Source organism: Podarcis erhardii (assembly GCF_964252035.2).
Source record: "Podarcis erhardii genome assembly, chromosome: 2".
Classification (NCBI taxonomy): domain Eukaryota; kingdom Metazoa; phylum Chordata; class Lepidosauria; order Squamata; family Lacertidae; genus Podarcis; species Podarcis erhardii.
This window is the reverse complement of record NC_138498.1, coordinates 16,218,189-16,239,773: the sequence shown is the minus strand read 5'-3', so window position 1 is coordinate 16,239,773 and position 21,585 is coordinate 16,218,189. Positions and strand designations below refer to the sequence as shown.

Sequence of the window (21,585 nt, the reverse complement as noted above, 5' to 3'; positions counted from 1 at the left end):
TGTCAGAGAGAGAGCATGTAAACCTGGAGGGATACTAGGCTCGTTTTTATAACAGTAAACTGCGATGTGACATTATGTTCAGGGTGGATTTGATTTAAATCAAATCAATTTAAATCAGTAGTCAGTAAGACTTGATTTAAATCCCTTTTTTACAGAAAGGTTCACCCTTGCTGGCATCTTAATACTGACAACCAGAGGAAGGTTTCATTTTTGGAATAATAAATTTTTACAGTTATATCAAAAATTACTGATTTGGTTATACTATTTGAAATACATAGACAGATAATTATGAAATTATTGTGAGGTTTAATAAGTTAACTGTTTATATTTGGACAAGTTTTCTGCTATACTTTATTGGAAGGAGAAAAATAACCATTTTCTTAATAAAAATTTAAACAATCTATTTCACTAAAACAATAACATTATAGCCTATGGATCCAAGTTTGTTAACTAATGTGGTTAAACTATTTTTTAAATAAAAAACACACCATAGACTGAGTTTTAACACACATAAAAACTTAAAACAAATCCTTATTTCCTGATGAATAGCCTTTGGCTAGAATGTAACTTAAATAGAAAATTATCTTTAAAAGATTTTTCCTCCAAAAGCATTTTATTTTAAAAATCCGATTTAAATTTTTTAAAAATCTGATTTTATATATATATATATATATATATATATATATATATATATATATATTTTCATTGATTTTTATCCATCCTGATTATGTCTGAATCTAGCGCAGTGACTGACCCAAGTTCAGCTAGTTAGCTTCATAGCTGAGATCTGGATCTCCTCAATTCTAGTCTAACACCCACTGCACTGGCTTATTTATTGAACTCTGGAGCTGTCAGAAATCACAACTTGTTCTGCAGTCTACAGTATATACAGTGGTATCTCTGTTTACGAACATAATCCGTTCCAGAAGTCTTAAACCGAAACATGCTTTCCCTAATGAGGCCTCCCACCACCAGTGCCCTTCCACCGTTCGGATTCCATTCTTAGACCTGGGTAAAGTTCGCAAACCGGCACACTACTTCCAGTTTTGCGGAGTTCGTAAACCAAATCATTCTTAAACCAGACTGTTTGTAAACCGAGTTACCACTGTACTGTAAATTCAATGGTTTTCTTTTAAGCAGTGTTAGAAATTAGCCAGGTGCGTTTTGCTACTGGCATAGGTCCAGTTGTGACTACGTGGAGATTTCTGAGTGCCAGGTTGGCGACCACAATTTTAAAACCTCTGTCATAGTTCATAATTACAGTGGTACCTCGAGTTACATACGCTTCAAGTTACAGACTCCGCTAACCCAGAAATAGTACCTAGGGTTAAGAACTTTGCTTCAGGATGAGAACAGAAATCGTGCGGCGGCAGCGGGAGGCCCCATTAGCTAAAGTGGTACCTCAGGTTAAGAACAGTTTCAGGTTAGGAACAGATCTCCGGAACAAATTAAGTTCTTAACCCGAGGTACCACTGTAATACCATTTCCCCTGTGCGTGTTTCTTCTTCTTGCATACAGGGACAAGTGAGTTGTTGTAAGAGCAAGCTACAGTCAAGCAATGTAGTTGAGATCGTAGAATTGTAGTATTGGATCTGGCCCTCAAGGGTCATCTAATCTGACCCCCTGGCGAATAGATATTTTCTTGAGGCAAATGTAACCTAGATTTAAGGTGTCATCTGGCACCCAGCTTATATATCTGAGTTTTTAACTCTGCTTTTAAGAGTATTGCTTGAAGCATGTGGGAAGTGAAAGTGTGGGGGCAGGGGCATGGCCAGAAATTTCTATAGAAACCTCATCCCATTCAGCCTTTTAGAACATCTAAAATCTTACAAGCTGAACAGCTACTGTAGCATGCTTGCTCAGTCAGGATGCTTTTTGTAATTTGCACTTAAAACATTTTTCTGTGGCCTTCTTGCTGTGAAGGTGGTGTTTTGTCTGCAGCAGATGCCAGCAGTATGGTACAATGCATGTGTTGGCCTCTACTTGGTGATAATTTATTAGCCATAGTTCCCATACACATTTCCAGCAGCTACATGGATTGAAGAAGCAATTTCCGCACTGCTGAACTAGCAATTTCTCCTTTAATCACTGCTATGATGTCACAGGCTCTGCTGCTTGAAAAATGAGCTGACCATGTCATGGATTTTAAAAGCAACTTGAAACAGGAACAGTAGCTTGCAAAAATAATTTTTTAACCCCAAGCCTCTTCAGAGATCTCACCAAAATACACCTTTTATATTTGTTAAACATTGCACTAATTTTAGGCTTCACTTGAAACATTTCTAATCCTCCAGATGGTTTTGACAGAAATATCCTGATTTGTATTCCAGCCCATTGTGAATTTCGAAGCATCCAGTTTAAATTATTAATTTAAGTCAGATTTTCTATTTTGCAGTTCATATATTTTCTGAACAAGCACCTTTGTTAACTAGTTGTTTGGACAGTGAAAACATTGCACTTCAGCTAAGCAGTCATTTAATACTAGCTAGGAATATACTTGGAAAAATATGGATACGCAGCAAAAATGCATTTTGCATATAGACTCAGCTGCTTTCACAATTATCCCATTTCTTTTAGCAGTGGATTTCTGTTTAGCTCCCTCTGGACTCATGCCAACCAGCTATTTAAAGATTAAGGCCAGGATCCTGTGGTAAAGCACATTTTCTATACTGTGTAGATTTGTAAAAGTAATATATATTTGTAGCTTTCCATAAGATTAACACACATAATTTGTTGTCATGCTTAATTTACCGTATTTTCCCATGTATAAGATGCCCCCTATTTTTGGGGACTCAAAATTAAGAAAATGGGGGGAGATTGCCCTAGTGTATAAGACTACCTCCCCTTTTAAAACATTTTTTTAGGTAAAAAAAAACCTCTAGTTTTATATACAGAAAAATACGGTAATTTCGGATATTATCTCCAATGTTAAATTAAAGGCTGTTTTTAATGTGACTCTTAGAGTGTCGTGAATTCAGTTATAAGATATTAGGTTGGGGTTCCGCTGGTGTAATGGGACTTTCATTTTATCTCTTCACCCTGCAAGCACCCCCAAATCTGCTCCAGGGGGTACCTCAACCCCCTGGAGCTGATTATGAAATTCCTTGCATGCATGGAAGCCTGTAGTGCCAGCAGACCTGCAGTGCTGGATATGCCCCATTGAAAGTTAAACTTCCTTAAATGTTTGTATTTGTGTTCCACTTTAAACCAGTGATACTTAATTTTTAAAAACTGTGCCCAAACCCGAGTTCTCTTCCTTCAGATCCTTCCTCTAAACTTACATTTTCTTGATGCCTTTGACTTGGTTATTAAACAAAGAGCGATATTCAGCTAAATTGTTGAGTATACAGAATGAGGTCTGCTTGTGCAATGGAACACCCCCTCCCCTAAATCTGCTGCAGAGGGTTGGGGAAATCCAAAGAGCAAGTTTGGGGGGCATTGTCGGAGGGAGGCATGTTTCTTGAGTGGGCCTCACTTTGTACATGCAGACCCCATTTAGCCCAACCTTGAATTAAACTATTAATTTCCAACTAACACAATCAAAGTACAGAATCTCCAACATTTCTCTGAATAAAATTGACACATCCTAAGGAAAAGCCGGACTTCCTGGGATTAAATCAGAAACTGGGGTGGCTTCTATAAATCTGGTTCTATCCCTGGAAAATAGGGACATTCAGAGGGTCTGCAAGTATTTGCATCTTTGTGCCTTCCTTATTGTCTGTTCTACAGTGTAAATATGTTGTGCTCCAGGACCTATTTTGTGCCTATAAAGTTTTGTAAAGCACTTTATTCATTGTGTTAATAAAACAGCGCTGCATGGTGTCTCACATTGAGGTTGAGATGAGAAGGGATGTTGATGTCTTTCAGCAAAAGACAGCATCTATAATGTGTTGTTTCTTAAATTGCAGACTTAACCTTGCTGGTAAGAATTGCTATGTCTGGCAGAAGAAAAGGGAATAACAAACCAATTTCTGAATTATTTCAGTTTCTAGGCACAAAGATGGAGACCCCAATGCTGAATTTACGGAATATCTTTGACCAACTGATACGCCAAGCAGAAATCCTAAGTGAAGGCAATGAATTACGTAAGTTGTCATCTTTGTAGATGTTGTGTAAGTGCAGAAATCTATAACCTATTTGTAGGCGTTTTCCTGCCCTGTTATTCAAGGAGTCTCTTAGATGACTTGGTTGGAGTGAGATTTTTTAAATTTCTTAGAGCAGCCAGTTAATATGTTAAATTACACTGGAAGCTTGATGATTGGGATAATGCCTTGCTTCTGTAGAAAACTGATCTGCATACCAGCTAGTAGGTTTTGTAGAATGTGGTTTCTAGGCAACCAGGCAGAACATGTGGTTAAAAACATTACAGTTCCAGTAGTTACCTTATTTTATCTGTTGCCTTAGGGATGTGATGTTACATTGCCATGTACTATTGCAGGTCTCAAAGAGCCCAAGGGAAGTCTAGTGCTGTGTCACAGAGCAATGACATCTGTAAATAATAGTGGTGGAGGGGGCATTGGCTGGAGGCAGGTTTGTCCAATCTTCTATAGAAGATTGTAGCTTTGCAGGATGGAACGTTTATATTCCCCTTAGGGCAGTGTTAAGCAGCTAAAGGAAATTGGCTTTTTCCTTTTAAATCAATATTTGTATAATTATCTAGCTGAATAGAGTTTCTGGCCCAGACATCTATAATACCAATCTACATCTACTGAAGCATATTACAGCAGTTACATTTAAATTTTGCTTTTGAACGTCTTTCTGGTGTGCTAATCTGTGACCATAAAATAATCTGTTCTCAAGTTAATTATAGCTGCAGTTCTATCCTTGGGTATGACAACCGTCAGCAAGTTCATATATTTATTTAAGTTGCCTTAGCCACGTGTATCTTCTAAGACACTATGTCTTCAGTTGTTCTTAACAAGTTATCTGACTGAGTAGCCCAATATAAATCTTTTTATCTTGATAAAGGGGGAAACTGGCTTGATTTGTGATTATAACTCTTGTGGCACCATAATTTGGATGTTTGCTCAAAAGGAAGTCTCAGTGTGTGTAAGTTGTGAGATCCTGTGCCTACAGTCTCTGTGTTCCGAATAATACCAGCACCTCTGTATTGTAAAATAGAAATGATTAGACTTCTGTTGCAGGGATATTTGAGGAAATGCAAGAAAATAGTCCTTTATAAATGAATTCCGATGTGTATGCCCTTCACAGAGTTTATCCAGCTAGCCAAGAACTTTGAAGAGCACAGAAGAAAGTGGCAGAAAATGGATCTTGAGATGGCCAGGTACAAAGATCTGCTGATGAAAACAGAAACTGAACGTAGTGCCCTGGATGTGAAGCTGAAACACGCCCGAAATCAAGTGGATGTGGAGATTAAGCGAAGACAGCGAGCTGAAGCCGAATGTGAAAAACTGGTGCATATAACATTTCCTCATTTAGTCTTAATGAAGTAGAGTGACAGGCTTAGAGTGCAATCCTATCCAAGTCTACTTAGAAGTAAGTCCTATGGAATTCAGTGGGGCTTCCCCCCAGGTGAGCAAGATTAGGATTGTAACCATCGAACAAAACATAAAAGCCTTGACTGGGGGGTCATCTAGTCCAGCATCCTGTTTTCAATAGTGACTAACGGATTACATCTGAAAAAACTATCAGTACATAAAGAGGACAGCAGCCCTCCCTTTTTATGTGTTCCAAGCACAGAGTGTTCAGATACATACTTCCACTGAACATGAATTTATTTCCGGGAGAAAAGCATAGGGGTTTTCTAGACACGATGTATAGTGCAACAAATGCCCAGTTGCTAGTCACCTCTGTGATAGCTTGTTCCAAGGAAGTGCTTCTGCTTCCAGGATATTGCAGGTTTTTTCCAGCATGCCAACACAGCTTGTGAAAATACGATTGTGTTCTCTGCTTGTCATTCAGTTTGGAGTGATAGGGTGGCTTGGGTACTACAGGTTGCTATTTGTTAGAACTCCAAATATTACAGATGACAAATGATGCAACTTCCCATTGTATATGCCATATTGTGATCCAGTGCTCAGCCTGTAAAGAGTGGACTACTATGGCAGCTGAAATGTGACTAATTTCAAGAAAACAAGCCACTTGCCAGCTTCACTATGGTCAAGTGAGCCTACGTAGGTGGTACTGAAACTTGAGTGTCACTTGTGGATGGGCTCTCATCCATACGGTCTTTGGATTGGGGCTTGTAAAACTAGACAGCAACAGCAAACATATGATAGGGCAGACAGGCGAGTCATTTGCAACTCCCTGTCGCTCCATGTTTTCAGTCCTCTGTGCACTTGGCTAAACACTGTCCTGTATTAGGCAAAATTTAGCCAAGACTGCACATGGCTCAGGCAGGAAGGAAGAAGCCAATTCCCCATGAATTCTAGTGCTGCCTAAGTACTTGAGCATTTTTGGTACTCCAGGGCTTGGGGCACGAGCTCTTGAAGTTTGGGAAGAGGGAACAAGCCACTGGTTCCTCACTTATCTTTACTGTCTTGTGTGGAGGACATCTACAGAGTGGGAAGTGAGAAAGAGTTTGCCCCAGCCTAGAGTAGCTGGATTTGCCTGCTTGGTTTACTGCTGGAGAATGCATGCACTGTGACAGAGACATCATCCAATACTACAACTCTAGAAAGGGGGAAGAGAGGACCCTGTTCTTAGCTGCCTTATTGTTGTCCTTCATTTACACAGGGCTGCATTATAAAGGCTACATGCAAATCTCTTTATTAGCCTTCTAACCCAAGTCAGCAGTTTTTTAACCTTCTGTTAAATCCATCATGGTGAGTTTAGGACTGTCTCGCAAGAGTGGTGCATGCTCTGGTTATCTCCCGCTTGGACTACTGCTCTACATGGGGCTACCTTTGAAGGTGACCCGAAAACTACAAATCCAGAATGTGGCAGCTAGACTGGTGACTGGGAGTGGCCGCCAAGACCACATAACACAGTCTTGAAAGACATACATTGGCTCCCAGTATGTTTCCGAGCACAATTCAAAGTGTTATTGCTGACTTTTGAAGCCCTAAACGGCCTTGGCCCAGTATACCCGAAGGAGCGTCTCCACCCCCATTGTTCTGCCAGGACACTGAGGTCCAGTGCCGAGGGCCTTCTGGCGGTTCCCTCGCTGTGAGAAGCCAAGTTACAAGGAACCAGGCAGAGGGCCTTTTCAGTAGTGGCACCTGCCCTGTGGAACACCCACCAGATGTCAAAGAGAAAAACAACTACCAGACTTTTAGAAGACATCTAAAGGCAGCCCTGTTTGAGAAGTTTTTAATGTCTGATATTTTAATGTTTAATGTATTTTTAATATTTTGTTGGAAGCCGCCCAGAGTGGCTTGGGAAACCACTGGGGAAATTGTTGTTGTTGTTAGTATTATTATTATTATTATTATTATTATTATTATTATTATTATTATTTATTACCCCGCCCATTTGGCTAGGTTTCCCCAGCCACTCAGGGTGGCTTCCAACAAAATGTTAAAATACAATAGTCTGTTAAACATTAAAAACCTCCCTAAACAGGGCTGCCTTCAGATGTCTTCTAAAATCTGGTAGTTGTTTTTCTCTTTGACATCTGGTGGGAGGGTGTACGGAAATGTACTAGGAGCCAGTGTAGGACTTTCAAGACTGGTGTTATGTGGTCTCGGTGGCCACTCCCAGTCACCAGTTTAGCTGCCACATTCTGGATTAGTTGTAGTTTCCGGGTCACCTTCAAAGGTAGCCCCACATAGAGCACATTGCAGTAGTCCCAGCAAGAGAACTAGAGCATGCATCACTCTGGTGAGACAGTCCATGGGCAGGTAGGGTCTCAGCCTCCGTACCAGATGGAGCTGGTAAACAGCTGCCCTGGACACAGAATTGACCTCTATGGACAGCTGTGAGTCCAAAATGACTCCCAGGCTGCGCACCTGGTCCTTCAGGGGCACAGTTACCCCATTCAGGAGTGCTCCACACCTGCCTGCCTCCTGTCCCCCCAAAACAGTAATAAAAATGATGATGATGATGATGATGAAAAAGATTATTTACTCCATCCCTTGGCAGATCAGAATTGTTCATTCTTGGCCTCTTGCAGAAGTCCCTTCCTCTGCTTGCAAAAAGAAGCTTAATATGGTAGAAACTATTGTTATTTGCAAATAGAATTGGGCAAATTGCTTTATGGCTCAAAGAAATCTATTTGGAGTACCTTATCTTTTTACACTGGGTAGCAATTTGATCTAGCTAAATCTTTGTGCTGCTGCTTTAAACTAAGCTGATTTGAGAGACAGGTGCAGATCTCTTTATAGATATTAATATGTTGGTAGTGTAGCAGCCTTCTTCAGGAGGCTTTGTGTATTATGGACTGTCATGTAAATGCAAAGCAAGACTATTTTTGATGTTTCCTAACTTGCAGGAGCGACAGATCCAGCTGATCAAAGAGCTGCTTATGTGTGATTCATCGGGGAGTATTCAGCTGAGTGAAGAACAGAAATCAGCACTGGCCTTCCTAAACAAGCCTCATACTTCTATGGGAGGGAATAAAAGGTCAGCTGCTGAGATATTACCTTTGCTGGAGGGTGCCCCTTTGGTGGGCTGGGTTGTAAAGAAGGTAGATGTGACAACCTGATTTTATTTCGCTGGGGCTAGGAACATGTTTTCCAGACCCCTGGAAACCTTGTATGGGGCCAGAAAATGTACAGAACAATCCAAACCCTCGACCCCTCAAGGGAAGGAACTTGGATGGAGTGGAAGTGTTTCTCTGCAAGCCCCACGGGAGCTCCACTGTTAGCAGGAAAACCGCGCCAGAATAGAGCAACTCAATGTGTGCCCACCCAAACATTGGTTGGAGGCCACCATCTCTTCCAACAGCAGGCAGAGGAAATCCCAGTAGTGGCAGTGCTGGCACAGGAATTGCTTGATCCTGCGTAGACCCTGCTGCCGTCACATGGCAGTAGTGGCCCTCGTCCAAGCCTCATTGTGCCGGCCTGGGAGTAGGCACAGTAAAGAGCCATTCCTTTTGCCGTGGCCTTTGTGGGCAGTGGAACTGGGAGTGTGGCTCTGGCTGCCAGCTGGGAGTTAGGATTTGGCCTTAGACTTGTTCACACAGAAGAAAATAATTTTAAGACTTCCCTTGTTTACTCCTAACACAATTTGTTCAGTGCACTCACAAATTGTGTTAGGAGGACTAAACAGATGTTATCTTAAAATGACCATCTTCTGCCTAAACAAGTCGAAAGCCAAATCCTAACTTAATTGCATCTAAAACATCTGTATAGAAGTCTCTGAAAAGGTAAGAACCACACCTGTTGTTTCATCCACTTTTGCCTCTTGTCTCGGCCACCACTGGCATGTGGTCCTCAGTAGGTTGCCTTTGAACTTAAAGTGTTTCCCCATCCTTGGCTTAGAAGCTACTTTTCAGAATACCAGGGTCTTCAAATTGTTCCAGGAAACACTGTTTCTTGGTAGAGAATATGGGGGGGGGGATGTAGTATTGTTTCAGGTTGTAGCTATAATCCTACTTCTTGTTAAAAGGTTTTTTCTGTGATGTAGCAATGCTAAGCTGAATGTCAATAATTATGTTTCTACATAAGTAATTAACCTAAAGGTAGGGACAGTTCAGCAATACTTCTTTCAGCAACTGACCTAGTTCTAAACAGTCATATTTCTTGTCTGGCAAAGGTTATTTATCCAAATCCAGTAGATATTGAAAGGGTTCTTATTTCTTTTTGGTACTATTAAGCATATATTTCTGCTCTGTGCATCAGTAAATGAAATTTAATACTTCAGAATTGCAGAGGAAGACTCTGATTTATAACAGCACTTGAACCAATATTTATATATTAAAGTTGTATGATTTTGCTGAGAATGTTGAGATGCAGCCAATTAGGCCCTCATGTCTAAACAGAAAAGGACTATATAGGAAAAGGTAGAAGACATCAGACATACTTACCTTAATTATAGAATGATCAAATAATGTAATGTAATTTGAACATTCCTCATTACGCAGACTCAAACGATAGTCTAGATTAGAAAAAATCCTGAATGTCGATACTACTTGTATTAAGCTTCCCTACTTATCTGTGTTTATAAACTTATGCACTATGTGCATTCTTTGATAGATGCCACCGTTATTATTAGTCTTCTGCAGCAGATAAAGACACATTTCTGACCAGAGCAAATGATGCCTTGAAGATACAGGTTTTTAAATAACTTGTTCTTCTGGTCAAGGGTTGGAGTGATAGGGGTCATAAACGAAGCAGAATGGTGGAGAGGGAAAGGCATAAGCATGGAAAAACGGGCAAGGGAATGAGTAATACCAATAATTGGCAGCCATGTAGAACATCAATATAACCATTCCAAAGCTCTGGTTTAATTTCTGAACTTTCAGTAGAGATCCACAAGTTGCTAAGAGAATTTATCTCTGATTTATAAGGGTGGGCGAATTAGAATCATATTTTCTTTTCCTTTTTTAACTGTAAGCTGGCATTCTCAGAATTGAAAATTATGCACCAGATGCATCAGTTTCATGTATGAGCATGGGTTGCATAGCTCTGCATGCTAAAAGAATCCAAATTCTTCAAATAGAATGGATTATACCAATAACCACATTCCTCTTACTATTGCAATCTCCTTTCAGGAGCCTGTTTATTAATATTATTGTTGTTGTTGTTGTTATTATTATTATTATTATTATTATTATTTCGCAAAGATTACGGGACTGGAGGGGAAGAAAGGATATGGCAATTAGAGACCCCTGTGCTGTTAAGCACTTCTAATCCCCGCTGATTGTAGAGGAGAGTATTACGAGACAAGCTTAACTTTCTCCATTGAAACCAATGAGATTTAGATGTGCTTAACTCTAGCTGTTTATATTATATAAAAAAATGTGCAACTCTTAGTATACTAATTTCTTATATACCAGATATTATACCCTATGTTTGTATTATATAGGGATGCAGGTGGCATTGTGGTCTAAACCACTGAGCCTCTTGGGTTTGCTGATCGGAAGATCGGTGATTCAAAACCACGCAATGGGGTGAGCTCCCGTTGCTCTGTCCCAGCTCCTGCCAACCTAGCAGTTCGAAAGCATGCCAGTGCAAGTAAATAAATAGGTACTGATGTGGCAGGAAGGTAAACGTTTCTGTGCGCTCTGGCTTCCAGAGAGTTCTGTGCGCTCTGGCTTCCATCACAAAGTCCCGTTGCACAAGAAGTGGTTTAGTCATGATGGCCACATGACTCGGAAAGCTGTCTGTGGACAAACACCAGCTCCCTTAGCCTGAAAAGCGAGATGAGCGCCACAACCCCATAGTCACCTTTGCCTGGACTTAACTGTCCAGGGGGTCCTTTACCCTTTACCTGTGTTTATGTAGCGAAGTTGCATATGTATTGATTACATATAATTAGGAATGTGCCGAGCTAGACTTCTTTCAGAGTCTGCCTGCTTTCAAATACTAAGTAATTGAGCTAGTAATCATAAGGCCTTGACAAGGGTGTTATCTGGAAGAATGTTACATGCATATGTGTGATTTTTACTTTTTTTTTTCTTCTTGTATTTAGATTATCTACAATAGATGAATCTGGTTCAATTTTATCAGACATCAGTTTTGACAAGACCGATGAATCGCTGGTAATGTTACCATGATCTGCCTTTCTTGTTCTCTCCTTGAATGATGTAGAAATAGGACCGTGTGTATAGAGAAGTGTGGCGATCATGTGAACTATCTTTGTCTGTACTTCTGTATTAACCTTTTGCTCCTAGATTCCATTCAGTGCTATACCAAATAGTTTTGCGGTCTAGCAGGTCATAAGAGTCATAGATTTAGTAACATAAATTGAGGATAAAACCAAACAAACAACACATAGAAATTTGCTGCCTTCATAATGCCAATCAGATTTTTCTTGTATCTTCAGGAATGGGATTCCACAGTGGTAAAGACTGTCAAACTGAAGAAAAGAGAGAAAAGGGTATGTACTTTTCTCTTTACTGACATGTAATGGTCTAATGCAAAGTGGGGTGTGTATGTGTTCGTTCACACAGGTTTCAATTCTCCATTGGTATCCATATGCATATTCACTACTTCACTTAGGTATCTTGGTGTCAAGTGGCAATAGTTACAAAAGGTCAAACTGGCAAATATTTTCTAAACTCCTTGAGTGTGAACTTTTAAAGTGTACATCAATATACATATGCAATAATTTGTCCTCTTTTTTTAAACACACATGATGAATAGATTTCCTAGTCAAGTGTGTGCTTCCCTTATGTCAGCAATACAAACACCCTTTCCAGGCTGGCATAATCTAGAGAGCCACTTAAATTTCAAGATGTATTCCTCTGAGCTGCTTGTTTCAAACCTGGAATTTTCTTTTGAAATGCTTTAATGCCTTGTACAAGGGCTTTGAGATCAAGTAGGACAGATCTGAAGACAGTTTCATGACATCAAAGATAGAAGTTACAATTTCCATCTCATTTTGGCTTGCAGGATAGCACAGCTGAAACTTGTGAGTTCTGTTTCGTATATACTAGTGGGGGGTGGAATCCTAAAGCAGAGTGTGTCTTTTCTTCCTCCCTTCCCATTCAATTCTCTTCACTTTCATCTGGTTACTAGGTGAGATACGCATGAAGTGTATCTTCTCAGCATATCTCAAGCAGGAAAGGGCATTTCAGAAAGGTTTACTTAAAATTCTATGCAGATCTTTTCAAGAATATCGCATCTCTTGTAAATATAAATACAGGACATCATTTAGTGTCTTGAGTACTCCAATAGAATGCATTTTCTGCTTTCTCAAAAATTCTGTAGTGTTTTGACCCAAACATGGTATTGCAATTTTTTCTTCACAGCGCTCATCCAGACAGTTTATAGAAGGCCCACCAGGTTGTTTAAAGAAAACTCGTTCCATTGGTTCTACCGTGGACCAGGTATGCAACTTTGCATAGTTTATACAACCTTCCTTTTGACAGAAGTGCCTGTGGATTTTGGGATAGGTGGAGCGGTGCTTAGTATTATACATTACTTAACGACATAACATGTACCACCCAGAGTGCAATGTAAATGATATGACTGCTTCTCCATACCCAAAATGAAAGGTGGAGAAATGCTGTTGACCCTGATCAGGTGGCAAATCTCCAACTCTGTGCTATTGTACAAATTCATTGCACAGTGGGAATGATCAGCACAATTGGCACCTCAACATCTGTACAGAGTGTATCAAATATTGTGTGGGTCAACATCTACTTTTTATGAACTCACGGTTCAAGTCTTAATATAGAGCCCTATCTGATATTACAGCTATTTGGCTGTTTACATTGTCATTTATTGTATTGTATTGTGTTTTCCCTGCAGAAAAGCTCTGAGTGGCTTATGTAGTGCTCTGAATAGTTTTCCAGACAATAGTCCACAGTCGCTTAACATCAGAATAGTGCTGCATTGTGTGCTCCCAGATAGATCATTCAGTGGATCTACCTTTTGATGGCACAGTTTGTGAATGACTTATGTATTCTATTCTTAGAAAATCCTGTAAATGATAAAACATCAGATGTAAGAAGGTTGCTCATCAAGATGCCAGTCATATGTAGGAGTCATCCATGCACTACCATGCCTGGGCATATTTTCATTTTATCTGGTTGGAGCAGGATATAGCAGTAATATAAAGTGTCCAACTACAACCTAGCAGCCAGCTCCTCACTTTCACTGTGGATGCCTTTATTTTGAAGCCAAGATTTCCATATGCTGAGTAGGTGCTCAAGGCTGCGCCATTAACATGGATAACAGGTTTCATATGCTCGGGCAGAGAGAGATTCTTATATGTGACCCTTAGGTACATCTTGCACCTGTTAATCTCCTGGCTGTCTCATTTCAGGGAAATGAATCAATAGTTGCAAAAACGACTCTCACAGTGCCTAATGATGGAGGCCCAATTGAAGCAATCGCCACTATTGAAACTGTACCTTGCTATATTGCAGACCGTAGAAAGGCAGGTAAGTGCCTGATTTCAGATTATTACTTGCATTTCAAATTTAATACTGTGACTTCCCTGTAACCACAGCCGTTAATCCATTTTGCAGCCAGAAGGTTGCTGATACAAGTGAGAGTCATTTTCTGTGACTAAGCACTGCAGAGGATACTGTTGGCTGCCGAAGTTCAACAGGAAATGGCAGCACATATTTTCAAATCTGTTATGGATAAACTAAGAGCATACTTTCCTCTGTCACTCTTATACTGCATAGTTTTATTCCATTTTGTATTTTATAATATAGAGGAGGGGGAAACACTCCTGAAACATTTTATCTGTTCTGCTTAAATCCATCCCACACATCTGTTTCTATTTCTACTGTAAGAAGGATTAAGGAGGTACACTGAAAGCTGACCGCCAAATATCCCTCCCTCTCAAGCCTGAGCTGCTGTGATGGGAAAAGGATCTAAATGTAACCCTTGTGTGTGTTTAAAGTGAAATCGTCATTATTTTAATACGAAAAATAGGAAAGATGAGACAAAATTGGATATCTTGAAATTTCTTTCTAGTTGCATTAGCTTGCAACTAGAGTAGTGGTAGCTTTTGTGAGAAATGGTATATTCACCCGCTTCTAAATTGGGGGTCCCTATTCTCCCCCCGAAACCTATTTCAAAGGCAGAATCTGTAAAATGACTGTGGCTTGTCTCCTCCCAAGCCATCCTACAACCTTGGAGCAGTGATTCAAGCCTGGGAAGCAGGAAGCAAGAAAACAAATCTGAAACAGATGGATCTAGCACTCCTGGGAACACTGGGATGAGGCTACATGAATTTGTATCAAAAACGGTGAGCAAGCAGGCAATGATCAGCCTGTGTGAATTCCTCTTTTGTTATTTTGAGCAGGTTTATTAGTGCTGGGCAGGGTACCAGTTTGTGGACCCTTTTCAAAGTGTTGGCTTTGTCTTTTTCAAAGCCCTAAATATTTTGAGCCCAGAATACTTGACAAAACACCTCTTTAGATGTGAACCTCTCCCCTTCTCCTTGGGGTTCCTTGGAACCCGAGTACCATCATCTTTTGAGGTAAGCAGAACATCTGCGTTGGTACCCTTTAGCACAATGCAAATATATTTAATCAATTGTTGCTGTAATCTTTTAAGATACCAAGCATACAGTGAAATCATGGCTTAGCTTACTGAGCCCAGCCCAGGGATGCATGTTTAGGGAGACATTAGCAAATTCTGTCTGACATCTCATAAGCAGAGTGGAGAAACTGTTTTAAATCTGGCTTGCCCACGAAGCCTGCAATTGCAATGAGACTATTGTTTTGTGCAAAGTAGCTCCCTAGCTGCTGCATCATAACTTACAGTGTACCCACTTACCTGCCCAGAGTGGCTCATATGTCAAGCTCACTGAGTCAGAAGTTGCATTCAAAGCCTTCTTGCTCATGAAGGCATTTGATTGACTGACTCATGTTGCTGCTGTGGTTTGCACTTGCTGTTCTTAACCAGAATGATATTATGTTTTTCTAGATTGACTTTTATGTCCGTTTTGGTGATTAGCAGTTTTGAGAGCCTCTCTAGCTGACTGGTGGGATGAAAATATTCAAATGAATAAACTACTGATTTGGATAAGGGTCCTTATCTGGACTAAATATATTTCAGTGCTTATTTCAGATCAAGCTGTTCCTTACACATGTAGTTTCTCTCCAGGTTATTAAACCCGAGTCGTGTGTTCCATGTGGCAAGCGGATAAAGTTTGGGAAAGTGGCCTTGAAGTGCCGAGACTGTCGGGTAGTGACACACCCAGAATGTCGAGATCGCTGCCCCTTGCCCTGCATCCCTACCTTGGCAGGAACCCCTGTCAGAATTGGAGAGGTATGCTTCCGTATGTGCAGCATCTTCAGTGGCCTACAACTGAAAAGTTTTCTGTTGGATCTAAAGAACAAAATGGTTTTTTAAAAAAATTATACTTATTCGTCACTTCTTACACAAAGTGTATCCCAAAGTGACTTGCAGCATAAAAGGTATTAAAGCTCTATATTAAAGCAAAATATTTAAACTTGCTTCTCCAAGACCATTTTTAAACTTACAAATCTTACTCAATCTATTGAAAGAATACACGCCATATTTTTCGCTCCATAAGACGCACCTAGTTTTTAGAGGGGGAATGCAGGGGGGGGGGAATTATTTAAAGGGAGCGCTGAGCAGAGCTTGTATGCATCACAGGCTCTGCTCAGCTCTCCCTTTCATGAGCCGCGAGGAGCGTGTGTGCAGCGCTTGTAGGCTTTTCCCCAAGGAGGTAGAAGGGCAGCCCCCAAGAGCCGCACATGCTCCACATGGCTCTTTAAAGGGAGCACGGCCTTTGGGAGCTTTTCTGGGAGGTGGGGGAAGGGACAGAGCTGTGCCCCACCTCCCGCAAAAGCCAGGGATAGCCCCGCAAAGCCTTTGCAGGGCATGGGGATGAAGGCTTGCTGTGCCCTGCGGAGGCTTCACATGAAGCTAGAACAGCTAGAGGGCCAGTAATTTAAAGAAAGTCTTAAGCTGTATGCTTCCTATTAGTAACTTTAGGATTATGTACAAACATAAGGTTTCCATGCTGCTTAGGGGTGCTTGTACCTGGCCAGATGTAAAGTGAAAGATGAGCAGAACAAAATAACTGCTAACAATGTCTGCCACCTTTTTCCTAAGGGAACCAGGAGTTAACAGCTGCTCAGTTAGATCTTATCATTTTCTTTCCATGCCTAAGGTTTTTCAGAAAGTTCTTGGGGATGTTATGCAGTTTTAAGTAATGTGGAAAAAAGAATGTGATGTCTCATGTTTCTCCAAACATTTCTAGTGTCTCCACTACTAACAATTTCACAGGTTTATACTCATATTTCTTCATATTTGTACTATGATCTATAACAGAATTCAATAGTAGGATTTGCACTTGAGATTTTGATTGTGGCATTTGGTTGCAAAAATCAGTTTAAAGCAATTTTGCTCCCTATTTTCCTGGAGTGCAGTTATGAGCTGTTTTCCATCAAGGATTCTGTAGGTAGGTTATGGTCAAGTTGTCTGTTGGAAGACCTGAAACCTGTGCCTTTGTCCTCTTAAAGAACCTTTCTTCTGTGAGACTTCTAGGGAGTCGGGTATGGATGGAAAATCACTGTGTTCCTCTTTTTCAGGGAGTGCTAATGGATTTTGTATCTCTGACGCCTCCCATGATCCCCTCCATCATAGTTCACTGTGTGAATGAGATTGAGCAGCGAGGGCTGCATGAGGTAAGAACTTGAAAAGTGTGCATCATCTTGTTTATGCTATTTGGAATGAAGAGAATTATATACTGTCTACCTTTGGGGGCCCTATGAGAGTTTGCAGCCATTGAAAAAAAAAAATGTTTGTGCTGTTATTAAGATCATACCCTTATGCCCTGGGATATGGGGTCCACCACAGCTAAAAACTTTGAACATAGGGTAACATGCTGTTCTTTCAACAGACAGGCCTCTACCGAATTTCTGGTTGTGATCGTACAGTGAAAGATTTGAAGGAAAAGTTCCTTCGAGGGAAGACTGTGCCCCTGCTTAGCAAGGTGGAAGATATCCATGCTGTGTGTGGTCTCCTGAAAGACTTCCTCCGCAACCTGAAGGAGCCTCTCCTCACCTTCCGTCTCAACCGGGCTTTTATGGAGGCAGCAGGTAAGAATTATGGCTGTCCCAAGTGATATGGGCATTTCTTCAATGTGCAAGCTTACAAAACACTGGCTCCCTGTCTTTCATCATACGGAGTCATCCCCTATCACAAGGAAGATAACTATTTGATTCTCTGGTGCTGTTGCACCAGGGACAAACAGAAATATATTTTATAGCTGATATTGATGGTTGGATAGTGGAACTCTTAGAACTGGCTTTTTGAGAGTGAGTAACAGGCACAAGGGACGTGGGTGGCACTGTGGGTTAAACCACAGAGCCTAGGACTTGCTAATCAGAAGGTTGGTGGTTCGAATTCCCGCGACGGAATGAGCTCCCGTTGCTTGGTCCCTGCTACTGCCAACCTAGCAGTTCGAAAGCACGTCACAGTGCAAGTAGATAAATAGGTACCGCTCTGGCGGGAAGGTAAACGGTGTTTCTGTGCGCTGCTCTGGTTCACCAGAAGCGGCTTTGTCATGCTGGCCACATGACCTGGAAGCTGTACGCCGGCACCCTCGGCCAGTAAAGCGAGATGAGCACCGCAACCCCAGAGTCATCCACGACTGGACCTAAGGGTCAGGGGTCCCTTTACCTTTACCTTTACTAACAGGCACAAATGAATTATTTGCCTAAATGTAATGCCATTCTGGACTTATTTGATTACAATATTTCCCCCAAACAGCAACTGCTATGACCTGGTACTTTTCACTCCTAGCCTAGCTGACACAAACATCCTCCTACACACCACTTTCCCTCTCTTGTTTCACTTGCCTTCTGTTTTTTGATAACCTCCTACTTGTCTGACTGAAAATCCAGTAAGAAAACCTCCTACTTGTCTGACTGAAAATCTATTTTAAATAACAGGCCCTTAAGACTATAACAATAAGGAGATAATTACATTATTAGAAGCCTCTTTTCTTACCAACGGTGTTATGTCACCCAAAGGGATGGTACCCATTTTTCAAAGAAGCTTTTCCCTCTCATTTTAGCGTGCTAATTCTTCTCCATTTGTTTCACTCTTTATTGTGTGTAATGAAAAACCTTAATACAATACTAATAGGAAAGCAATAGACTATGTTGCAAGGAGCACTTTTATATCTGCTCTGTTGCAAACTACCTTTTTTAAAAATCCCCCAACAGAAACCCTGGTATTGCAGCAAGTCTTCAAATATAAGTTGATGGGTTCATTTGGCTCCTAGCACAGTTCAGCGCACATAAACTAGGTTGGACCTATGTGTGCTGCCCTCGTTGGGATAGTGTCATAGAGTAGTTTGACTCCCCTAATAATTTTCCCATGCATCATGTTGAGCACTAGGCGACACATAGCAGATAGGTTTTTCTGTCTCATTTGTCTTTGTTCTGTAGATGTTACAGTAGTCGGGAAAATTCCAATTGAGTTGCCTATTTCAATAAATCTTCCCTTTCCCAATATTGAGATGGGACATTCTACTGATTTGATAGTGATGCTAACTTCTGTTGCTTTGTATTTAATAACACATAAGACACAACACAACTTGTGTCCTGTCTCTTAATGAAACCCTATTGATATGTTGAAAGCAGTCATAGAAATGATATTTGTTTTGTTTTGTTTAAAGAAATAGTTGATGAAGACAATAGTGTGGCAGCCATGTATCAAACAGTTGGGGAGCTCCCGCAGGCTAACCGAGACACTCTGGCTTTCCTTATGATACACCTCCAGAGGTGAGTCCAGTTGGGATATAGATTCTGGAAGAGTTAGTGTGGAAAAAATGATATAATTCTGTTGGCATGGGGGAATGATCAATGGGCTTATGAACCAAGAAGAATGCCAGGCTTGCTTTACACAAATGCTCTGTCTCTTTGTCCAGAGTGGCCCAAAGTCCAGATACAAAAATGGATGTCTCCAACTTGTCCAAGGTCTTTGGACCTACAATTGTTGGTCATGCTGTGCCAGATCCTGAACCCATGACACTACTCCAGGATACAAAAAGGCAACCCAAGGTAGGCCAGCAGTGTAAATTGAGGCGGAATGTGAACTTTTGGCAGCCAAAATGTATCGATTGCATTGCTGGTATTTGTCTATGGTGTTCTGAAAGAGGAGTAAGTCACATGCCAGTGTGCTCCTGTAGGTGGTGGAGCGGCTGATCTGCTTGCCTGTGGAATATTGGAGTCAGTTCATGATGGTGGAACAGGAAAACATTGAACCATCACATATCATTGAAAACACAAATGCCTACTCCACACCCTGCACACCAGATGTTAAAGGTAATCATACCCTATTTTTTTGGCTACCTAATGGGAATTAAAAGGGAATTAAAAGAAAAGTGGTCCTTTCAACAAACAACCTAGCCTTTTCATTTCTTAGTGCCAGATATTAGTTTTAATAATTATTCAGGCTGTTGCGCTAATGTTACCTTTTGTCCATTTAACTCCTGCCGACAATCCCTTTTCTTCAGTTCATTCTTGGTCATCCCTGCAGTGCTAAAACTTGAGGCTGCATCATCCTAAATGCATATTCCTGGAGCAAAAAGCTACAGTGTGTGATTAGATATGCCTCAGAATGTGGTGCTCCTGCCAGAAATGGCAACTTCCTGTTGAATTCACTCTCTTCTTGCCTGCAACATTCTATAAGGGAAAATGGCATTTCCGTGCATTCTGGCTTCCGTCACAGTGTCCTGTTGCGCCAGAAGCAGTTTAGTCCTGCTGGCCACATGATTACCTTTTATACCTTACTGTAAGGGAAATTCATAGCAGCATCATATTGTGCTTTTCCCTCTTTGCTGGCAGCCAGTGCTGAGAAGCAGATCCCAACACTATCACATTGTGCATTTCTGTTGCAGTGCATTGTAGGGGTGGCCAACGTGGTGCTTTCCAGATGTCGTTTGGCTACAACTCTCATCCCTGACAGTTGGCCATACGGATGTGAGTTGGAGTCCAATATATGAAAGACTGGCCGTGCATTAAACAGAGCAGGGTTTGACATGGGGTTACCATTTCCAGAGACAACACTGTTCTTTTACATTCTGGGACTGTGTTTGATTAGGAGAACTGGTTACGCTACTTGAATCCGCATAAACTGTGCTTCGTTGTTGCAAGAGCTGAAATTCTTCAGCAGAAAAACGCATAGCATTGGTGGGCTGTTGGGAACGTACAGTATTTCTTAGTGGCAGCCTGAACAGTAGGATGTGTATACTTGTGCCTCATTCTTTTCTACCCAGAAGAGGGTGACTTCACCCCCTCATGAACTCGGCAATAGCAACTAGAATGAGAAATGCTGCCTCTTAAAATTGTTTATTATTAGTTCCTTCAGACTGTTCACAAATACATATCAAAGACTGAAACTACTTTATCTGAGATAAGATACTGCTGATTAAGAATGCTAACTACGGTGCCATGCTTGTGTCTTCTTGCTTCAAAGTGAGCATGTTGGGACCACTCACCACTCCAGAGCAACAAATGGTTAAGACCCCTTCAAGCAGTTCGCTCTCCCAGAGGGTCAGGTCTACATTCAGCAAAAACACACCCAAGTAAGTTGGGCTGCTGCTTCCTTGACCTAGCAGACAGCATTTTCCTCCCACGTTAGAAAGGGCTCCAGGACTCTAGCAGCGTCACTGTAGCCGTCAGTTTAGCTCGGCAATAGGCAGAAAGTATTGTTGCTGAGGAGTTCTGTGGCTTGTTTCAAGTGGATGACGGGGTGGTCTGGAATCAGGCAAAACAAGCTGGCAATGAGTAAAACAAAGTGAACAGTTGATCCATGTCTAGAGTGTAATGTTCTGAAAGAACCACCACTTGCCTTCAAGCAAAGTTGACTGCAATGCTTGAGGCTGCTCATAAGGGAGCGATGGCATTTGGCTTGGGTACGGGTCTTGAACATGAGGCGGGGTACCACAGCTGCTCTCCCGTGCATCTGCCTCTAGCTAGTTTTGCTGTAGCTAAGAAAAGGCAAAATAGCTCAGTTGCTAGGGAACTGCAGTTCACAATCCCATTTGTTCCAACTTCATCAAAGTGGCCAG

The 21,585-nt window shown here is 41.2% G+C and overlaps 2 protein-coding genes across 4 annotated transcripts in view; one reads left to right on the top strand and one right to left on the bottom strand.

The window, feature by feature from the left end:
• Positions 1-21,585, bottom strand: part of AQP6 (aquaporin 6) — a 150,676-nt gene that overhangs the window by 36,919 nt on the left and 92,172 nt on the right. The gene's annotated exons all lie outside the window — the stretch shown is intronic.
• RACGAP1 (Rac GTPase activating protein 1) overlaps positions 1-21,585 on the top strand; it is a 61,087-nt gene that overhangs the window by 37,475 nt on the left and 2,027 nt on the right. For all 3 annotated transcript variants that reach the window (XM_081849693.1, XM_081849694.1, XM_081849695.1), the window contains exons 2-16: positions 3,986-4,085; positions 5,212-5,414; positions 8,393-8,523; positions 11,536-11,605; positions 11,890-11,943; positions 12,818-12,895; positions 13,837-13,954; positions 14,645-14,772; positions 15,636-15,800; positions 17,093-17,188; positions 17,404-17,602; positions 19,189-19,294; positions 19,441-19,573; positions 19,702-19,837; positions 20,991-21,099. In XM_081849693.1, the coding sequence (XP_081705819.1) occupies positions 3,986-4,085; positions 5,212-5,414; positions 8,393-8,523; positions 11,536-11,605; positions 11,890-11,943; positions 12,818-12,895; positions 13,837-13,954; positions 14,645-14,772; positions 15,636-15,800; positions 17,093-17,188; positions 17,404-17,602; positions 19,189-19,294; positions 19,441-19,573; positions 19,702-19,837; positions 20,991-21,099 (1,826 nt within the window). The remainder of the gene's footprint in view (positions 1-3,985; positions 4,086-5,211; positions 5,415-8,392; positions 8,524-11,535; positions 11,606-11,889; positions 11,944-12,817; positions 12,896-13,836; positions 13,955-14,644; positions 14,773-15,635; positions 15,801-17,092; positions 17,189-17,403; positions 17,603-19,188; positions 19,295-19,440; positions 19,574-19,701; positions 19,838-20,990; positions 21,100-21,585) is intronic.